The sequence below is a fragment of the Phyllostomus hastatus genome, unplaced genomic scaffold, assembly GCF_019186645.2.
Source record: "Phyllostomus hastatus isolate PE091 unplaced genomic scaffold, TTU_PhHast_1.1 phas_scaffold_21, whole genome shotgun sequence".
Lineage (NCBI taxonomy): Eukaryota > Metazoa > Chordata > Mammalia > Chiroptera > Phyllostomidae > Phyllostomus > Phyllostomus hastatus.
The window spans coordinates 44,232,677-44,253,172 of NW_025334017.1; the positions used below are offsets into that span (position 1 = coordinate 44,232,677).

Genomic DNA, 20,496 nt, shown 5'->3' on the forward strand with positions numbered 1-20,496 from the left:
GGAATTATAGCTGCCTAATTTTTTTAACATTTATGTATGTCTGAAAATTTTATAATCATTATTTTCTCAAGTTTAAGAGATTCTGTTATCAAAATGTTTAGAGCTTTTACAATATAGAATCAAATCAACTGACTATAGTTGCAATTCACTTGAACAAGAACAAATAATTCATGTTTGTAAAAAAGACTAATTAAAGGCTTATTAATCACATTAAAATGTATTCATTATGTAATTCACAAAATAGAATATTTTATGATGCAATCAAAAGTAAGCAATTTATAATAATGTGGTTTGCATTTGATTTATCTAAAATATCCCTACTCTACAAATCAAAGTCTAATACACCTGTTAATTTATCTGTACTGTGCGTCTTTCAGACAGATTCCGTCTGAGGATAAGTTCAGACGCAAATCTAAATTGTTCGTTTGGAAAGGCTCTATTTTCGCAGGGAAGACAGCCTCACGGGATCGTCACAAACAACGGGATGCTCACAGCCCCCCCCCCCCCAAGTTCACATAATGATACGTTCTTCACTTTCAGCGTCTGGAATGCAAGCGGCGCTGTGAACACCTCGGGAAGAAGAACGTGGTTGGTTGCTGTTAACAAAAGTTAGCGTGAAAGCAAACTCCTGATTTACATACAGAGTAGCACCGATGTCTGCTGCATGCCAGCACCCATCAAAGCCTGGGCGACCCTCCTCCTCCTCGCTCTCCTGCTCTTCTCGAAGCCTCCTCTGAGCCTCTTCCTTGTCTTTGGCCCGTCTGAGGCAGTAAGCTTTCTCCTGCTCTCTGATGTGCCGTTCGATTTCTGGGAAGTTCTGTAACGCCTGAATCCTCTCAGAACGTTCTATTTCTTTGCCGTCCAACCACTGGAATAAAGAACCACCAATACAGAGCAATTATTCAAGAGCTGCGATTTGGATTGGCCCCCAGGGGACACTGACGGGAATATTTAAACTTAGAAGTAATAAATAATGCACCACGGTGATGTGGGAAACAGCGGACACTTTGGGCCAAGTCAATGTTTGGTTCACGCCGTCGTCACGGATTATAGACGGTCTCCGAGAAGCAGGTCTTCTGTGGAAACCGGTGATTAGTGACAAGCTCTCCAAACGCAAGTACATTCATTCTGTAACTACTCACTGTATCAAGGATTTTGATGCCCCAAGTCAAACCACAGCTCCAAAGTGCAATAATGACCCTCCCCAAATGCTCTCTGCAAGAGAGGGCCTTGTATTGTATGTACATCACACAAAATTGAGCTCTGATACATATGGCCTCATGTCCTACCTCCTCCGAGAGACACCGAGTGAGTGTGCCATTAATCGTTGTGGTCCCTGTTGACACTGGTATCTTTACAGTGATTTTCCAAGTTGAAATAGTCAAAGGAAACACCAACCCAGAACCTACGGCTTCAAAACTACCCATTTAAAGACACCTATTCATTTACCCGGCTTCGTTCTACAGAAAGAGGGCAGGTGTTTAGAAAGGTGTGGTGGGTCGAAAAACGCCCCCTCCTCCCAAGAATGGACAAGTTCTAACTTTTTCTGATGGCAAAAGGGACTTTGCAGATGTGATTAAATCAAGGGTTTTGAGACGGGGAGATTGTGCACATTGTCGAGTGGGCCCGGTGTAATCCCAAGGGTCCTTTAAGAGAAAGAAGAAGGCAGAAGAGTCAGGGTCAGAGTTAGGGGGAGGTCTGGAGGCGCCTCGCTGCTGGCGTTGAAGAACAAGGAAGGGCCCACTATCTCAACGCTGCAGGCGCTGCGCAGAAGCTGAAACTCGCAGGGAAACAGACCCCCCTCCCACCACAGCCTGCAGAGGAACGCAGCCCTGCCGACACCGCCGTTGCAGACTTCCGACATCTACCACTGCCAGAGGATCGGTCTGCGTTGTCTGAAGCCACCCCGCTTGTGGTAACTCTTTACCCCAGCAACAGGAAACAAATACAAAAGGAAAAAAGCACACACAGGGTGAAAAATCATCAATTTAAAAAATTGTACATCAGAACTACCATATGGAGACTTGGAGAAAATAATTTCAACTACGCCTTTGGTCACAGGACTCATGGGGCTGGTGTAAGTGGGGTGCACATTTGGCTCTGAGCGTCCCAGTGGCCAAAGCAAAATAGGGAAGCGTGATCAGTTACGTGCCTTGTGTTACGTTCTAGCTTCCAGCTTTCCCTTAATATTGACTTCCGACACACATTCCTGACGTCGAGCTTCATCGTGGAGACCTGGAGAGACGCCGTGCATTGTCCGCAGAGCGGCGGGCTTCGTGAAGCCGTTCCTCCCGCACCCTCCAGGGAAAGATCCGACTTACGACTGCCTACTCCTTCAGGGGATAAGTAACTGTGGTCCAAGTACTTAGCCCCCCTTTTTTAAATTAACTTAACTCAATTTAGAGTTAAGATCTAAATTTTTTTTAAGATTTTATTTATTTATTTTTAGAGAGGGAAGGGAGGGAGAAAGAGAGAGAAACATCCATGTGCGGTTGCTGGGGGCCATGGCCTGCAACCCAGGCATGTTCCCTGACTGGGAATCGAACCTGCGACACTTTGGTTTGCAGCCTGCGTTCAATCCACTGAGCTACGCCAGCCAGGGCAAGATCTAAATGTTTTTGAAAAATTCTGAATATATATAATTTCTTCCATTGGAATTTTGACAAATATTGGGAAGCAAAGTACTATTTTCTCACTTGTGTCTGGGACCCAAGGATTTAAGGACGTACTTTAAAAAAAAATGTGTGCGTGTGTATAATTGTGTGTGTGTATCTTTCCCCCTGCTTCAGGTTAAGTAAATCCTGATTTAATGTAGACCCCCTATTTCTAAAAGGTCATGATAAATGAATCCCCGCCACCACACAGACGGGAACCAGAAAAGCTTGTACTGGAAACCGGTAACAAATCTGGGGCTGTGCCGCACAACTGCCAGCCCCCGTCCCAGGGGTCTTCCCACTGGATCTCAACCTAAATGTTTAACAGCTTCCATTCGGTGGTCTTTGAAACTGGCTGAGTTTCCCTCAAGCCAAAATCACACGTGAGTGTAGACAGCCTCACGAACTGAGAGATGAAGTTTTAAGTGGCGCATCATAATACGCATGTCTTGGTCTTTATTGAGGGTTCTTGAAACACAGAGGTAGAGTGTCCATGCTTATGGATAAGCATTGAACAAAAGCTGTGGCAAGGAGAAAAAGAAACTAAGATTTACTGAAAGCCTCACAGGACTCTTTCAGAGGAAGAGTTATTGTCCCAAAGGAAGAGTTATGGTCCCACTACAGAGTAGGGAAACGAGGCATGCCGCTCACAGCTGGTGGGGACGAGAGTCAGACCCTGCCTGCTCTGCCTGCCGCCCAAGTTCACCCTCCGTGTTACCGTGTCCACTGGCTACCCGGACTGGCGTGGCCACTCGAAGAGGGTCCTTGGGAGGGGCTGAATCTCCTCACACCTCTTCCTGGTGTCTGTCTAAGTAACTACCTCGTTGTTAGGACTTAAGTTGTGTCTCCCCCCAAAACAGTTGGAGCCCTACCCCCAATACCTCGGACTGGGACCTTATCTGGAAATAGTCACTGCAGACACGTTAGTGAAGGTGACCATCCTGGAGGAGGGAGGGCCGCTGACCCCATGCAACCAGTGTCCCTATGACAAGAATGCCACGTGCAGAGACAGAGGCCTGGGGGGAGTACCACGTGAAGATCGGGGGGGCAGAGCCGGAAGGGATGCTTCTACGGGCTAAGGAATGCCCAAGACTGCCCGCCACCAGCAGCTAGGAGAGGGGCAGGGGGCAGATTCTCCTCCACAGTCCTCGAAGGGGACCAGCCCTGCTGACACCTTGATCTTGAACTCCTAGCCTCCAGAGCTAGGAGACAGTAGATGCCTGGCATTTGAGCCACCCAGTCTGGGGCACTTGGTTCTGGCGGCCCCGGGAAAGCAATACCTCTGTCAGCATAATTCCTTTCAAGCAGATCACAGCTTTCCGTGAAGTGAGTGGTGATTAAGGTTCTAAAGCTTATCAGCCTGCTTTCAAACACCCGTGAGCACATTTATGAGTGCTGCTTATTACGGGGAGGCTGCTGCCCAGCGTGACGGCGGGGTCAGGGCAGGCTCCTCGAGAAGGAAGGATGACTTGCTCCTAAGTCTGTGCATCAAGCCGGAGGGCGGTGAGAACGGCTGCAGTGGGGACCGGGCCTTCGAGGTTCGAATCCCGCCTGGGCCACCTGCCAGTGCGTCAGCTTGAATGAGGGCCACCAGCTCTCCCAGCCCTGCCTTCCCCATCTCCAAGTGCACTGCTCATCGCCTGCTGGGGTCCAGGAGGGCCAGGGAGGCTGCGCCCAAAGCACACGGAGCATCCTGGCCTGGGGTCCAGGCGCCTGCCTGTGGCGCTCACAGAATCCTAGCGGGACCGCGGCAGCTCCGAGGAGGGTTGGGCAGGGCCGGCCGGCTGGGGCAGCCGGCACCTTCCCAGGGAAAGGCTCACGGCACCAGGCTACAGGCCCATGCCTCCTGCAATGATGCTCTGGTCCCCCCGCCCTGCCACCCCCGTTCCTCTTCTAGGAAGTCCTTGTACAAAGAGGGTCGACCCGGATTCTGTTTGAGCCGGTTTCTCATTCACTCTGAACCTACATTCTGGGTTCCATTACCTGAGTCACTCGTTCTCTCAAAGAAATTCTACGTGAGACGCAATGTGTCCCATTAACCCAGAAACCTCAGCTGCGCGGAACACGGCAGTCTAAACACACGTGCCCTCGGAGAACCGAAGAGAACGCCCATCGGAGAGCCACACCCCTGGGCCTCCTGTCTGTGCTGGGGCGCGGGGGGCCCCACACGGGCTGGGGACTCCTGGAATTGCGTGGAAATCAGCGTTACTTCTTTAACGTGCTCAGGTGTGTGACTTCTCTGAAAATCGTATGCTTTTCCCTCCCATTCTAAAAATATCAGACAAGGGGAGAGACAGCGCGGGAGATGAACTCAGGGAGTGCTGGTTCTCGGATGAGGCTGCGGGACGGCCAGCATCGGGACCGGCCAGCATCGCCTGGGAGCCGTTGGAAATGCGAGGCGGGTTTGGCTGGGGTGGGGGTGGGGTGCTGGGGGGAGGGGGGATGCAGACAACTGTAATTGAGCGACAAAAAAATAGTTAAAAAAAGAAATGCGAGTCTTGGGTGTCGTATCGGACCCACTGCGCGTAGGACGCTCTGGGGGCGGGGCTTGGCAAACGCCATCCAACTGTTCCTATACCTGCCCAAGTTTGGGAACAGCTGACACGGAGAACAAGTTAGCAGAAAGCAATAACAAAACAATAACTAGAAAACGTATCAGAACAGAGGAGCGAAAGACGAGGGAAGCCAAACGTATTCGTAACTGCAGCCACCTCAAAAACCCCAAGCTATTTATTGGTGGTGACGAATGCTCTTTGTAACAACTATTTGAATTTATCCAAACAAGTTAAATTAAGCTCCGTGTATTCTGGATGAGGGAGAAAAGTACGCACTTTACTTTTCCAGAGGTTTACGAAAGCAATGAAAACCATTTTAAAGGCTCGGTCAAAGAATTGTGGGTTTTTTTTCCCCCCGGGAATATTTCCCTCTCTGGAGCAGCACCCTCCCTGACGACGCTGTGAGTGAATAACTCGGACCGACCGACCGCAGTGGCCAGCCTGCGCCTTCCCCAGGGTTCCTGCGCGTCTGGAGGGAGCGCACCTTCAGCTGCTGCAGAGCCGCCACCACGAACTGCCGGTAGCCCTCGAAGTCGGCGCACGGGTTCCCCATGAGGAAGAGCTCCCTCAGGTGGACGTTGTGCTGCAGGCTCTTCACGCTGCTCAGCTCGCCAATGAAGTTCACGGTCAGGTCAAGTTTGGCCAGCCCCTCGCAGCCTGCCGAGAGAAATGAAAACGGGGGGGGAATCACACTGGTAATGATTAATGATGTGTGCAACGGCACAGAAGTGAGAGTCTCCATATTTTAAGCTCGCTAACTGCTCGCACTGCAAACCAGACCCTGTCCCCGTCCCATCCTCGCTGTGTGGGCTCGGGAGGGCAAAGACGGGAGCGTCTCTCCCCCAGCAAAGTGTGAACGCAGAACGCCAGGCACCATACGTGGGGCCACGCCCCATGTCTCACTAGGGTGTCCCGCAGGTGGGCGGAGGGGGACCGAGAACCCTGGATGCCGTGTGAGGGAACACACACAGTCTGCATCTCCCACACCAGGAGCATGGCACATGGTACCCGGAGCGGGGCCGTGGAAGCGTGGACAGAGCCCAGTCTGAGCGCACAGGGTGGGAGCTTGAGCCGCAGCAGGGGCAGGGGAGCTGGGAGCGGCCACCTCTAGGGGCAGGACTTCGGGGTCAGAGGGCAAAACAAAGGACTGCCTTTCCTAACCAAAGCATAGAGCGCACTCGGACTTTTCAAACTGCGCATTGCGCTACTACAGTAATCCTGAACCATGGAGAAGAGGAACACCCAAAATGTACAAGAGCAAATAAACACTCCTGTATATATTCTAGATGCTAGAGGGGCACGACATTCACAACTTCACATCTTCAAAAACAACCGTATCTACGAAAAAGGACAACAAAACTGTTATTTCTATTAAATTTGCAACAATAGGGACACTTTTTTTTTAAATACTGCTCAGCCTGTAGGACAAGTATATTTTCCAGCATTCCATCTGACAACACATAACATGGGCTTTTAAGTGTTCTTCCCCGGATCCGGGATTTCATTTGGATACATCCACTGAAAACAGGCAAATTGTACCGAGCTGTTCCAAAGAGTTTTGTTCACAATAACAAACATAATGAAAAACGCTTCAAACACTAAGCAATACAGATTATTTAAAACACACCAATATATCTGGTAATTCGGTCATGCAAGTATACAAACGTGGACCCAGCCGCTACATTAAGAAAGAAACTACATGTGTATTACATAAATATAATTAAGTTTATGTCTCTATGTATGTTTGTTTTACACTGGAGAAAGAAGTTTTATGAAAAGGGAAAGATCTATTTGGGGCACTCCAACTTGGGCTGCAGGTGACCGGGTGTTTCCTAGTTCCCTCTGACAGATTCTGGGAGCCGTCTCAAGCATGTTTCTCTTTCATGTAAGAACAGCCTGACATTTGAACGACTCCAACGAGTTCGAAGATTCGTGTATTTTTGGATTTTGCTGGAATGCTGGTAGATGAAGGACCCTCCAAATGTTCATCGTATTTTTCAGGGTGATGCATTCTTAATTTTTCTTCTACTCAGCCTGCACATGAGAAATTAAACCACATTTGCCACCCTAAGGAACAATTTTCGCTGAACAAGCCAAGCTGGAGAAAGCCTCCTCTTTGGGGTGAGGCACCCCTTCTTCCAACTCGGTCTCACCCTCTCTCTCCTGTACTATGACGGTCCAGCTCAGTGACTGTGTGTGTGTTGGGGGGGGGGGTTGGGGGGGGTCTGAAGGTCATTGAAATCGACAGCACTGACTCCCCAAGCGGGGAGCTCACATTAGCAGGGGCCCCACCTCTCCTGGGTTAGGGTGGATGAGGAGGAAGGATGGAAAAAGAAGGTATTTTATTCTGTCCCAGTGACTCCACAACAGGGAGAATAAAAGAGTACCAGCTATTTCTTTGCCATCCAGCTACGCAAAAAAAATGTGTAACTTATGCTTAAAATTATACTGAGATTTACTCAAGTAGGTGGGCTGGGTGTGTGTATCCATTTTCCTCCTCTCTCACCTTCAACATTAAACAGAAAGTGAGTATTTGCCAGCAGATGAGACCCCCACCCGCCGTCCACATCCTCAAAGCACCCTGCAGCCAGAGCATTGGCATTAGAGCTGGCGGTGGCGCTCTGCAAGGGAGAAGCATCAAGGCAACAGGCCTTGATGGACTTGGGTTCCCATCTCTCAAGAAGACAATAGTGGCAATGCTGCCCTCTAGTGGCAGATGACCAAAACACACAGCAAAAATAGGATGCTCCCTGTCCTTTCAGATACTTTCTTAAAAACAGCAAGCCACGGACACACCAACTGAGAGTGAGAGTTTTCATGGTTCCTCCGACATCTCAGATTGATATTTTACTGCCACAGAACATGGACACTGAGCAAACTTTGTCATGCCGCTTGTTCACGTGAGAGCAGGGTAATAGGGCTGTAGGGCAGTAGCTGGGACGGACAGAGCAAGATCTCCCCTGCGAACACAGAAGAACCTTCTCAACTCCAGCGCCGTAGTGGGCTTGGGGGCTCCGGTGGTGATGATATGCTAGGTTTTGAGGATGGAAATTCAAGATGCATGATGAATATTCATGTCTGTGTTGATGCATAACTTTGATAGTCACCGAAATATCGGTTTCTACACTAGGAGGTGAACAGGCTACAATCCACCATGACCCAAGGAAAATCCTCCCAATCTCAGGTCTTGGCAGAGGGGGGTGCAGTGGGCAGGCAGGCACGGCCCCAGTCCCTGCACTCGGCCAGCCCCGTGCCTGCCCGCTCGCACAGAGCCTGCGCGGCCCAGCCCACAGGTGAGGGGCTGGGCACGGACACCCAACCTCCCAACCACGGCACAGCCCACACCAGCCACCGGACCCACCAAACCCTGTGTGACTACAAACAGACACCAAGTGTTCCCAGACACTTAGACAAAACTAACAGCACGAACTAGAAGCCTATGGAGTAAAACAGGAAACCTTCCGGGATGTAGAACAAGACAAGGAGGCTTATGGGAGGAATGCAGGTTAAAAGGCATGGAGGATCGATCTGGTGCACCCCAAGCATGTTTATAAAACTGGTCCGAGGGGAGATCTGAGAAAACAGAGGTGACGGGTGTGTCTACAGCCTTGGGCCACGGTGACAGTTTCCCGAGTGTGTGCCTGTGTCCGAGCTCCCCAGTCTGTGCATGAAGCAGGTGCCGGTCCTTGTGTGTCCATTACACCGCAATGAAGCCACAATTCCAAGGGAATAATTGTGCTCCAAAGGACACCATGGAGAAAGTTGATCGGAAAACCCACACAACGGAAGAATATATTGTTTGAGTCATCCTGTTGACATGAAATTTTGAATCTCAGTTCTAATTAGCAAAATAAGATAAAACACTTACCTTCCAGATTTTCGATTTTTTCAATGTTGTTTAAAGCTAAATTCAAATATTCAAGTTTCTTCAGTCTGCTAACATTTTCTGAAACATACAAATAATGTAATTAACCTTCGAGATAAAAGACGTGTTTACATAATCTGCCGTGAGGGTGATAAAAAGAATCCAAGAATGATTACGGTTATGGAAACCACGTTGGGTTTTCAAAGCTACGCCCGGCCCGCACCCCGGACACTGTAGGTTGGCTATGCCACATCCGTGCCGCCCCCATCGTTTCTGATGGGAGCCCGTTCTGCTCATGTTTCTGTCCGGCCCCACCTCCAGGGGTTACACTCGACCACGCTGGGCCAGTGCGTGGCAACCCCACGTCCCTCGCCCGTGACAGCTCAGGGGCTCAGGCTTGAGTCACCACGCCCGTGGCAGTCTCCCAGCAACACGTGATGCGTGAGAGGGCAGGCACGCCCAGGGCTCCCAACCAGGGGAAGCGGGAAGGTCTGTTCCGTGCTCGGGGACTGCCTTTCTCTTTCTCTGTTGGCTGATAAAAGGAGAAGGAAGCCTTATCCCTGCTGGTACTCCTGTCATCTTGCCACCAGGAGGGACCAGCTCCAGGACGGAGCCCGCTGTGGCTGCCAGAGCAGAGAGAAGGAATCAACCAACCCAGAGATGAGGCCTGCCCCATCTCCAGACTCATCGTTGGGTATGATACCAGATTTCCTTACTGGAAAGCCACGTTGAACTGAGTTTTCCTTTCCTTAAAGCCAAGTCACGCTGATACAGGATTACGGTTTTTAATAAATATGAAAACCCCTATAGGCAAAACCACCACCACAAGTCAGTCAAGAAACCAGTGTAGGATGGGGCCTTTTAAAAACAGCTATGTTTAAACTAGTCAGTGCCATGACTGGTATGGCTCAGTGGATTGAGTGCCCGCCTGTGAACCAAAGGGTCGCTGGTTTGATTCCCAGTCAGGGCACATGCCTGGGTTGCGGGCCAGGTCCCCAGTAGGGGGCGCACAAGAGGCAACCACACACTGATGTTTCTCTCCCTCTCCTTCTCCTTCCCTTCCCCCCTCTCTAAATATAAATAAAATATTATAAAAAATAAATAAAAACAGCTAACACCATAGCTAACACGGCTGAGTGCTTATTGTGTGCCGCGTAGTTTTCTAAGCATTTTGCATATATTATGTCATCAATCCTCATAGTAACCCTGTAAGGTGGAAACTCTATTACTGTCTCCCTCTTACACATGAGAATGCTCAGGTGTGAAGAAGTAACCCGTTTGTGGCAGGTGAGGCGGCAGCGCCAGGACGTGTGACTGCTTGGGAGCTTGGCAGGAAGTCCCTACGCTACACCTTGGAAGAGCGGCCCTTTCACGACGACGTGAGTGTGAACACACCCTGCTGGGACATGCGTGCCCGGGCAGCCCCACTTACAGGGGGACTCCCCTGCCCACTGTTCAAGGACAGTCTAAAGACCAAGTAGGATTATTCATAGTCATCACCCCTGTCATCCCACTTCATTTAACATTTACAAAATATCATATATGTTGCCACAGACCCAAGGAGAACACTTTTCCTCTTTAAGTCTCAGTCGACTCAGTTTTTTCACAATGAGAATTTTAGAAAAAAAAAAATTCTAAAGTGTCTCTCGGCGGTTGGGTTATCCTAAGTAATCCTGACGTTCGGCGAAGGTTCTCCAGGCAACGTCCGAGAATTCAGCAGGCAGCAGACCCGGGGAGCCCTGCGTGCCCAGGGCGTTGACGGACGGGAGTGTCTAGTCTGCATCCTGAACAAAGACGCCTGAAGTTTTAACGCTGTTAAAATTGCCGGCCCACAATAGAAAACCTCTTCTTTCCCCACGTTGGTGACACGTTGTCACCTTGTAGAAAAATAAAGCTAAGATTTGTTCCAGAAGCATGTCCTAAATTAACTGGAGAGCAATGGACCGAAGGGCCAGGACAGAACACGCTTCCTAAGTGACAGCGCGCGGAGCCTCCTGGGAGCAGGGAGGGCGTCGGAGCCCAGCCCGCCCCGGAAGCAGTTGTCACCAGCTGCCGCACCCAGACCTTTCCCTCCCCGACTCCAGCGGCTCTGGGGCTCTCAGCTCTGTACCCACCCCAGGCTCGCTGGAAGGTCATCACAAATGGAGACCCCAGACTCTGAGTCCGGAGGTCTGGGGTGGGGGCTCCGTGTGTGCCTGGGGGGGTCCTGGGTGCTCGGCTCACTCCCAGACCAACATGAAGCCCCCCCCCCGCCACCACAAGCCCACCGGTCTCTCCCAGTGAGGAACAGAGCTTCAGGAGAGACAACCGATTTTGCAGACACCCACCTCCAGGGCACAGGAGCTAGTCCGAACCCAAGAGGAACATTTGTATGCGCCAAATAAGTGCCTGAATGCCTGTGGGTGCAGCAGCCCCAACAACCCCCATTGGTGCAATTTAAAAGGGTGTGTAATTGAAGAATACTGGGGAGCAAGACTGTGGGCCCTCTCAGGGCTCTGGAAGGGACCGAAATACTACGCTGCTAATTAGTCACTGTGGTGGGCCCAGTTGTGCAGACTGAAATTCCGGGAACCCTTTTAGAGCTGTGTGATGGGGACGCCCCTCCCATGCCCTGGGCACGGAGTGGGGGTTGTCTGTAACAGCCTTTCAGTGGGGCGACACGCCAGTTCTGAGTTTCTGATAGTCAAAGGTGCCGAAAATAATTTTCTGGAGAAATATAAAGAACTCTTATACCCCCTGAATGATGCAAAATCTGGGATTTCTGGAACCTTCCAGCATTGGGAATGACCCACCGAACCAGAGGCGACCACGTCACCCGGGGTTGCCACACCCCAGCCACGCCGGCGTTTCAGGGCTGGGACCCCGTGTGTGTGGTGCCGTCCCGGGTGGTCAGCAGGGCCCCTGGCCTCCCCACCCACCGCCTGACGTCAGCGGCCCCCACCCCACCCAACACACACGCACACACGGTGGCAGCAGAATGTCTCCAGACATGTTCACGTGGCCTGTTGAGGGCCCCTGCACATCACGGTGGAAAGCGAAACCGTGATCCGGGTTCCAGCACCACAACCCACAGGGTGACGCTCTCTCGGCCCCGTCCACTCTGACCCCAGCCCTTGTCTCCGACTCTGCTCCAGGTTCTCCCTTCTGCTGTGACCTTCGCTGGCCGCTGGCCTCGCCTGGGGCACCCCAGGGTCAACAGCACTATTAACAACGGCAGCAGGTGTCACCTCCCGAGCCAGCACAACGCTACCTGCCGTGGCTGGGCTCCTGTAGCCCAGGGACCACTTCTGCCTGCGAGGTGTCACTATCCCCATTTTACAGACCCCAAGGCTGAGCCTCCACAACTTCCCCATCGGGCCTCACTCCACACAGTTTCTGAGTGGCGGAGGCGCCTGCTCTAACCCAGGTCTACCTGACGCCGGGGCCTGCACCTGCTCTAACCCCTAAGTGACACCGGTGTGCTCTGAGTGCGGGGGGACACTGCTCCCGTTTCCATGGGGCAGGCCAGACCCCTGTTAGAATCACTCAACAGGCCTCCCGCTCTGCCTGCGTTAACTCACTGTTGGCCGGGTGGGGCGGGGGAGGACCGATTTATCCTGTGGGTGAACTGGGAGGAGGAAACGCACATGCCCTGGCCCGCCCTCCCTCCTGGCTTCTGGGATGCTGCCATCAAGCAAGGGCTGGGGCACAGGTAAGAGAAGCCTGTGGTTGTCTCCTCTGCTGCAGGGGACTGGGTGGAAGCCCGCTGGGCTGTCAGCCTCAACCACGTTTGCTAAAGGGTTGTGTCTGTCACAATGCTGATATCCGGGTCTTCACCCACCTGACTCCTCTGTTTACCTTGCATTCCTTCCCAAACTGGAGCAGCAAACAAAGACATAATCATCAAAGCCCCCCAACACCCAACTCGGAGCACAGTGCCTTCCTCTCGAATAAATAACCAGGATACGCAGGGCAGAACTAGCCACCCCGGGCTGCAGCAGCCTGAGAAGGACTCCCTCGGCCCCCACAAAACCCTTCCCGTCTCCTAGCGGGATGCCAAGCAGCAACAGACGCTGGATCGTGTCCCCCCCAGCAAGCTTCTCAAAAACCCAGCTATATACCCGCAGGTCAACCAATGCGCCCCCACCTTGAATGCCCCCCACCTCCTCGCTGGAGATCTCCGGGTCAGGGAGACTGACCACCCAGGGGAAGGTTCGGGAATGTTCCACAACCAGCCCCCAACAGATGGCTGCTTCTCTTCCCCGGGGCAATTCCCTCTTAGCCGCTCCCTTCCTCCGAGAACACCGCCGCCTTCCCCAGGTTCTCCCACCCAAGGGGTCCCAGAAGCCGCGAGAGCAAAGGCCCGAACGCTCACCGATCTTCCCGATGAGGTTGTTCTGCAGGTAGAGGATTTTCAAGTCCCGGCACCACCTGTCGAGGTGTTCCAGCCTTTCTATCTCCTGCTGATGCAGGGAGAGCTCCTCCAGGGAGAAGATCACGCAGTCGTTGTGCTCGGCGTTCCGTCGGATGAGGTCTTCTGTGACTGAGAGAACGTATGTTACACTCCCCGCACCTGGCCTCGGGGGGGCCCTCGCCGGGTTATTGCATCATCGACGCGTGGGTGTTTCTCCGCAGTGAAATGCCCATTTCCAGGCCCAGGGGTTCCCCCCGCCGAAGGAAAGTGCTGCCCCCTGCTGGAGGTTCTGTGGCACCGTGATGGGGTCAGAGGGAAGAGAAGCGATGATGCCACAGTTTTGTCTCCGGAGCGGGGTCTTGTGCGGATGGAGACAGGGTTGACGGGTAATGACCACAGGAATGCTGATAGGGAATCTTGGGGGGTGCCTATCAGACTGCGTGAGACCCAAGACAGAGAAACTCGCTGCTGAGAGGCACCGTGGAGTGGGGCTGGCGGAGGGCAGAAACAGGCAAGCATGTCCCACCACGCCACGAGGAAATTCGCCCACTCGTTCATTCGACGGACACGCATTCCTTTAACTAGAGTTGAAGAGAAAAGAGAGGAACACCGCGACTCCGTGCTGCAGTCTTACACAGCCACGCCACCGGTGCATCTCCGGGATGAGTGCAAGAAGCTGCTGGGGAACCAGAGTCTGCTCCCCAGCGACAGGGAGGTGGCACAGGGCCGGCCTGCTGCCGGCACCAAGGGACTGGCGACAGTACCCTGGGGTCCACGGTTGGAGCCGAAGACAAGACACAGAATTATCTGCATAAGGTGCACCGAGTCGAGGAGGGATGGCAACGGAGAAACCCTCCATTTCCAGGGCTGCAAAAAACTATTCGTCCGTTTGAACCCTTGTGTTTTAGGAATCCGAAAATACTCCCTGTCTGCCCCATAAAGACTCATTTACTGCCCGTTTACAAGGTTCCCGGCATCGTCCTACATGCTTTGCATGTGTGACAACAGGAGTAGACCCAATATCTGTGTACACTTGTCAGATGAGGAGTGGAGGCACAGTGCACAGTCAACCCGTCCGAGGGCTTCACAGGGGGTGCTAGAGCCACGTTTTACCTGCAGGAGTCCAGCGCCCACCTGGTGCTCTGTACTAGCTACACTGTCCCTGATGTGCACTAATAAGAACCTCTCGCGATGTCTTAGGGCCTAAACGCCCAGGCTCCTCTAGCTGAGACAAAGCTCTCGCTGCCCCACAGCCATGACACATCCTTGAAGTGGAGTTTGCCTTTATTAAAAAACGGGAAACATGCACGAATCTGATCATTTGTGCACAGCTGTCTGGAGCCTCTGCTACTTCTAGGGATACGGGATGCGGTGGCTTGCAACATCGGTCCTTTGGAAGAGACACAAGGGAAATGCGGAGGTGGAGAGATTAAAAGACCCTGCAGGGGGAGTGTTTCCTGTAGGTCTAAGTGAGCTCCACAAACCCATGGATGAGGGAGGGCGGATTTCTGGGACCTTGCTACCATCAGACCTGGAATCAATGGGGCCAGAAGGACGTGCCCAACCAGAGCCCATGCTTGTCCTCCCAGACCATGCCTGGGTGCGGGAGCAGTGGAATCCTCTGCCCAAGCTGCCCCAGGCCTGCTCCGAGCCCTGCACCGGCCGCGTCCCCAGGCTCATTCCTGAAGACAGACTGCACCGGGTATGCATCTCTCCTCGCAGGGGGTCCGAGAAGCAGCTGTTTTCCGGGCATGTGAGTGGTTTGGTGTGCAGGCAGCATCCACCTTCATACATGGGCGTGAGGGACCAGGATAGAGCCTGGCCGGGGGAGCGGGGCACGACAGAGGGGGAGGGGAGGCCCAGGGAGCCAGCTCCCCCAGCAGCCCTGCCCCGGCGCGGACCCTGAGGAATCCGAGAAACGTGCATTACATGTAGCCCTCTGGGTTGTTACGAAGGCATTCTTCTAGAGAGGAAAACACATTGGTCAGTTCCATTGCAACCTGATGCATGGTCCTGCACTGACATTCTTTCCCAGACCCGATGCCCAGGCACCTGGGAAGGCCCAGCGGGGAACCCACATTGAAGCTCTGAACCTAACTGGACTCCACAGGGGCTGCCGGCTGCAGGTGTGGTTAAGTACGATGTCATGTTGGGGGGGGTTCTGAAAGCATTCTGTTAGGCATCACTTGGTCCCTGGCCTGGTGGCTGCATCAGCGTCCGCTCAGCCCACAGAGGGCTTCCTGCATCTCAGGGACACCAAAGGTATCCCAGCGCCCCCCACCCCCACCCCCCGCAGCTCTACAGCCGGAAAGGCTCTTCTGATTTATCCAAACCTAAAGACTGGCAGGTTCCTCCAATGGCTGACCAAGTTCCTACTGGTACCAAATACCCTTCTTATGTGCTCTTGCTCCACCTTTCTTCAAATTAAAAAAACTATTTTTATTATGCTATTATACGTGTGAATTTGATCATTTCCACGCACTTGTCAAATCTTTGCAGTCGGGGGTACGTAGCTAATAGGAAGGAATTATGTTGATCCGTATCTCCTGATCGTCAGAATTAAGACGGCAATCGCTCCTAGTTGAAAAGGGGGAGGGGCAGGGGAATCTCCCTCACCAGAAATAACTAGTCTGCACACAGGCACACACGAGGGAGAGGAGGGGCTGAGAGTTAATTCAGCACAACAGGGAGGTCTGCCCCCTGGCAACAATACACAATTAGCACAGGCTGGAAAACAACGGAGAATCACAGGAGCCAGGAAACGGGGAAGGTCTTGAATTTCCCGGAGGCCCTTTTCTGAACTCTTCTATATTAAGCAAGCTGCTGGGTGGCACGCCATTGGTAGCACTCGAGAAACTGCTGTGACACAGCATGGCCTTGCCTGCAGTGGCAGACATCAGTGCCGAAACCGGACTCCCCAAGGAGCAGCCTGTCGGGATATTCTACGTGCTGTATGGGGATTATGGGGTTTCGTGCTTTTCAGTGCAAAAGCGCTTTGCAGTTTTACTTACCACATAATTTAGAGCAAAGGTTCTTGAACCCCAAGGAGGGCTGTTCACCTTTAGAGAGTCCTACTCTAAATAATAAAGCACTGTGTTTACAAGAACTCGCTCTAGGGATTTCAAATGCCTTGGAAGCCTTAATATGGCATCGTATGACTATTTCAAGAGAGGTGGTTTACGAGGCCTACTGTAGGGTGTAGGAGAACGCGCCAGGGCATTGCATGCAACGTATTGCTTTCACTTCCTTATTTTGGAAAAACGCAAATAGCAAAATGCAGGGCTTGGCTGGATTCTGCGCGATGTCTCGGCCACAGAAGGTCCAAGCCAACGTCGCACGACTGGGGAGGATGAGTGGCCCACGAACTGTACTGACGGCTTTAGCCGCAGCTCCCTGCTTCTCTCACTGAAAGAATTCTGCTGAGGATTCTAGGAGTTTAACCAAAATTGATCGGCTGGCCCAGGCGTCCTTTCCACCCTTGCTATGACTGGATTCTTGGCACCTCGAGGGAGTGTCAGTGACACGACTCATGGGCGGGGGAGCAGAGGACAGAGGGCGGCCTGTGGGCGGTTGCCCGGATGGGCTGGTTTCCGCAAAGCTCTTTGGTGTAACGAGCAACGTCTCAGAAACTCCCCGAGCCAGCAATTTAGTGTCCACTCCTTCAGGCTTTAGCTCATGCTTTGTAAACAGCCCTCTGTTTCTCGCTGGATTAGAATGAAATCAATACTATATCTTTGTGGCAGCTTTTGCAGAATTTTTAAACATCTTGAAAGACCTAGCAGAAAGCAGGCTTACTACTGCTGTCCGTGTGGAAAATAATACAGTAATTAATAAATAATAGTACAAGAGTAAACTGTGTTTTGCATACTCACAGCCGTAAACCTGCTTTTGCTCCACCCTGTACATGACACAGAGATTTAAGAGAAATTAAGGGGTTACAAATAAGTGGTTACCTCCTAAGCAGCTAATGACTCTTCTTTCTGTTACTTATTTTAAAAAGAAACTCTTAAAAACAGGGCGACTCATTTGGCCTGCCTTTTCCTGCTGTGTTATCATAATGTGCTTCCTGTATTCTGCTCTCGGAGAGCGTGCTATTGCAAACATCAGTCAAGTGCAACTGGGCAACCATGGACGTGCACAGCACCGCGCACAGCAGGGGGGGCATGGTCAGTGCTACTGGGCGACAGGAGGGAGGTCAAAAGAGGCCTCAGGGAGAAGTCTGAGCTGACTCTGGCACTGGGGGGAGATGTTTGCGGATGGGCAAACGAGGAAAGGGCAGCCCAGCTGCCGCACCTGCCAGGCTGTGCCACAGGCTTCCCCTCAGTTCTGAAAGAGCAACTCCTCCTGCTGGGCAATCTGCCAGCAGACAGCCCCCAGCTGCCCACCTTCCTCAGGAGTCACTTCAGATGAAAACACCTCAATGGAGGTCACGCCCCTCCCCAGCAAAGCCCATCTCCAAAGACCGGTTGCCAGGGGGCTACGAAGGCCCAGCCCTCCCACCCCAGCTTGCGATGGCCCCTGTTCCAAGTTTAGAGATCCTTGCAAGGGTCCAGGTTGGCTAAAGCCTTTGTTAAGATGCATCACAAAGTCCCTCTCCAGACAACCTCGCTTTCTTCCTAGCCCCTCCAGCCACACTCCCCGAGAAACCTGCACGCTGATCTCCATCCGAAAGTCTGCTTCCTGGGGAGCCTGCCCTGGGAGATTTGATGCCGGAAGCGGTACCAAAAGCAGAGGCTAAGACGGGGCTTTGAGGTCAGATCCCCCGATGCCCAGGCGGCAACTAGGACACCAACCATTACTGCCAGGTAGATGTTACGATGACGGGCAAGGTCAAAGTGACAGCCAGTGGGGGGGTTTACCCACGGAGAGAAGGTTAACAGTACACGACACCCCTAAGGACAATATAGATGGGCAGCCAACGACAATACTGCTCAGTCCGGACAATCAACACACAACAAGCGTCGATGACCTGAAGGATAAGGACATCACCTCCATAAACATTCACAGGTTCCTGCCTAGTTTTTTAGGCCTTTGCCTGTCCTGGGACCTGAAACTGGGGTTGACAGATTTGGGGTGGGGGGATACATTCTCTACATTCTCTCTCTCTCTCTCTCTCTCCTGTATTTTATCTGCCAACCCACTGACCGAAAGAGAGGCTGGGTCCCCAAAGGGAAGGCCTCTGCAACACCCTAGCAAGACTACGTGGCAATGATCCCTCCAACCCTTTAAAAGAACAAACTGATGGCCACTACTTGAATGATCACAGACTGGGAGAAGGGGCTCAAGCTGACCGGAACGCCTGCAGATGCAAAGCATTGTCCCAGTGTCCTTATTAGAGTGGGGACACGCAAGGGACATCGTCCAGGCAGTAAGTGCAGTCACGCCCACGTGCAGCGCGCAGTGAGCCCGCGACTTGTTAATCCACTAATAAATGCAAATGTTGGAGAATATTTGGGTTGTTTCTTTTTCTTTTTAGCTACTAGGAGAGCAGCTGCCATAAACAGACATACACAAGTCTTTGTGCGGACAACGGTTTTCCTTTTCCATAGGTAACATCCAGGGGTAAAAGGAGGAGAGAAAGAAAATTTTCATTTAATTTTTTAACAACTCTTTGTCTATTTTTTTCTTATTGTTTTAGGAATGTGTCGGAGAGGAAATAGCAGGACCTGGTTTAGGAATAGGGTGGTCACGTTTACGAGTCCTCCGCACATCCCGCTGCCAGGAGGTCCGCTCTTCCACAGCAGAAATCGCGTCATTTAGCACAGTCTCTTGGCTTTAAAATATTAACCGTAACACTTTTTACAGTAAGTGATCGATTGGGTCGCACTGCACCAAATCGCCTTTCAGGGAGGACAAATGGTGCCGGCACCACACTGGTTCCTTCCACTGTGAACAGTTCGACCTGACGAGCGTGCCTGTTAACCCCACCACTTCACGCGGTTCTCTCCGTGTCTTTGAAGGAGCACTTTTACAGCACTGGGTCTGTACAACGATATGGTTCTTGCCTTGTTACTGTTCTGGAGCTGAGGAGGCTGGGGCCCAAAGGGGTGAAGTCACTGGCTCCTAAGGAGCAGGTGGAGCAGGGAGGCCAGACGCGGACCCCTGGACCCCTGGGCACCCTGCCTTCCCGAACTGGTCTGGAGCTGCGGCTCTGGGACAGCGACCAGCCCGCGACCACACAGCAGGTAAGGGCACGTGCGGGCGCGCACGCAGTGTGTGTGACCCCTGCGCTCCCACTGCCCCTTTCCATTCACCTCACGCGCACCCCATTTCACAGAGGGTGACCCCAAGCCTCTCAGAAGCCAGGCGGCCAGGAGGGTCGGAAGAGGACCCGGTCCAGCTGGGTCTGCACAGGGCGAAGGGACAGGCTGTGCCGCGCTGGCGCTGGGCTCGGGTCAGGGCTGGCACGGAGGGTCCGAGTGGACCCCGGACGATGCCTGGAAAGGGAAGGATCGAGAGCGGAAGGTGGAAGGGGGAGCTTACTCCGGCCCATGGCGCCTCTGCGGTTCGTGTGTCCCGGGAGCCTGACCCAGGATCGCCGGGACTCCCTTCTCTGGTCCCTGCGCGTCCGCACCGGTCCTTGGGAACCATGGCAACGAGGACTCTACGGAGGCCGAGCGGGACCAGGCGGCGCAGCTTTTCGTGAACTCCGGAGGAGCCCTGCGTGAGACCCCGCGGTGGAGGGGCTCGTAGGCGGAGACAGGGCTGTCCCCACCCCAGACCTCGCTGGGCTCCACGACCCCCGCCTGGCCTTCCGCGGGCCGCTTCCCTTCCTCCGTGTCACCCGGCCAGGCTAAACCGAGATCGGACGGGCTCCCGTTTCCTGATGGGATCCACCTCCTGGGCCTCCTAGGCGTGTCTCTAGGCGTTTTTTCTTTTTGTATTTTATTTAACACCTTCCAGAACCAGGTGATCAAGATTTGACTTCACTCCATGTACTAGCGGCTTGACCTTAAACTTCCCGAGCCTCAGTTTCTCCCTCTGGGAAACTGAGTGATAATAATAACAACTTCGAAGATCTTTGAGAAG

The 20,496-nt window shown here is 52.7% G+C and overlaps 1 protein-coding gene across 1 annotated transcript in view; it reads right to left on the minus strand.

Annotated features, from left to right (window-relative positions):
* DNAAF11 (dynein axonemal assembly factor 11) overlaps positions 1–20,049 on the minus strand; it is a 54,296-nt gene extending 34,247 nt beyond the window's left edge. The window contains exons 1-5 of the mRNA XM_045861312.1: positions 19,951–20,049; positions 13,429–13,596; positions 9,078–9,155; positions 5,694–5,866; positions 642–868 (exon numbers count right to left, since the gene is read on the minus strand). Of these exons, the coding sequence (XP_045717268.1) occupies positions 642–868; positions 5,694–5,866; positions 9,078–9,155; positions 13,429–13,596; positions 19,951–19,960 (656 nt within the window). The 5' untranslated portion in view covers positions 19,961–20,049. The remainder of the gene's footprint in view (positions 1–641; positions 869–5,693; positions 5,867–9,077; positions 9,156–13,428; positions 13,597–19,950) is intronic.
* Positions 20,050–20,496: the final 447 nt, after the last annotated feature.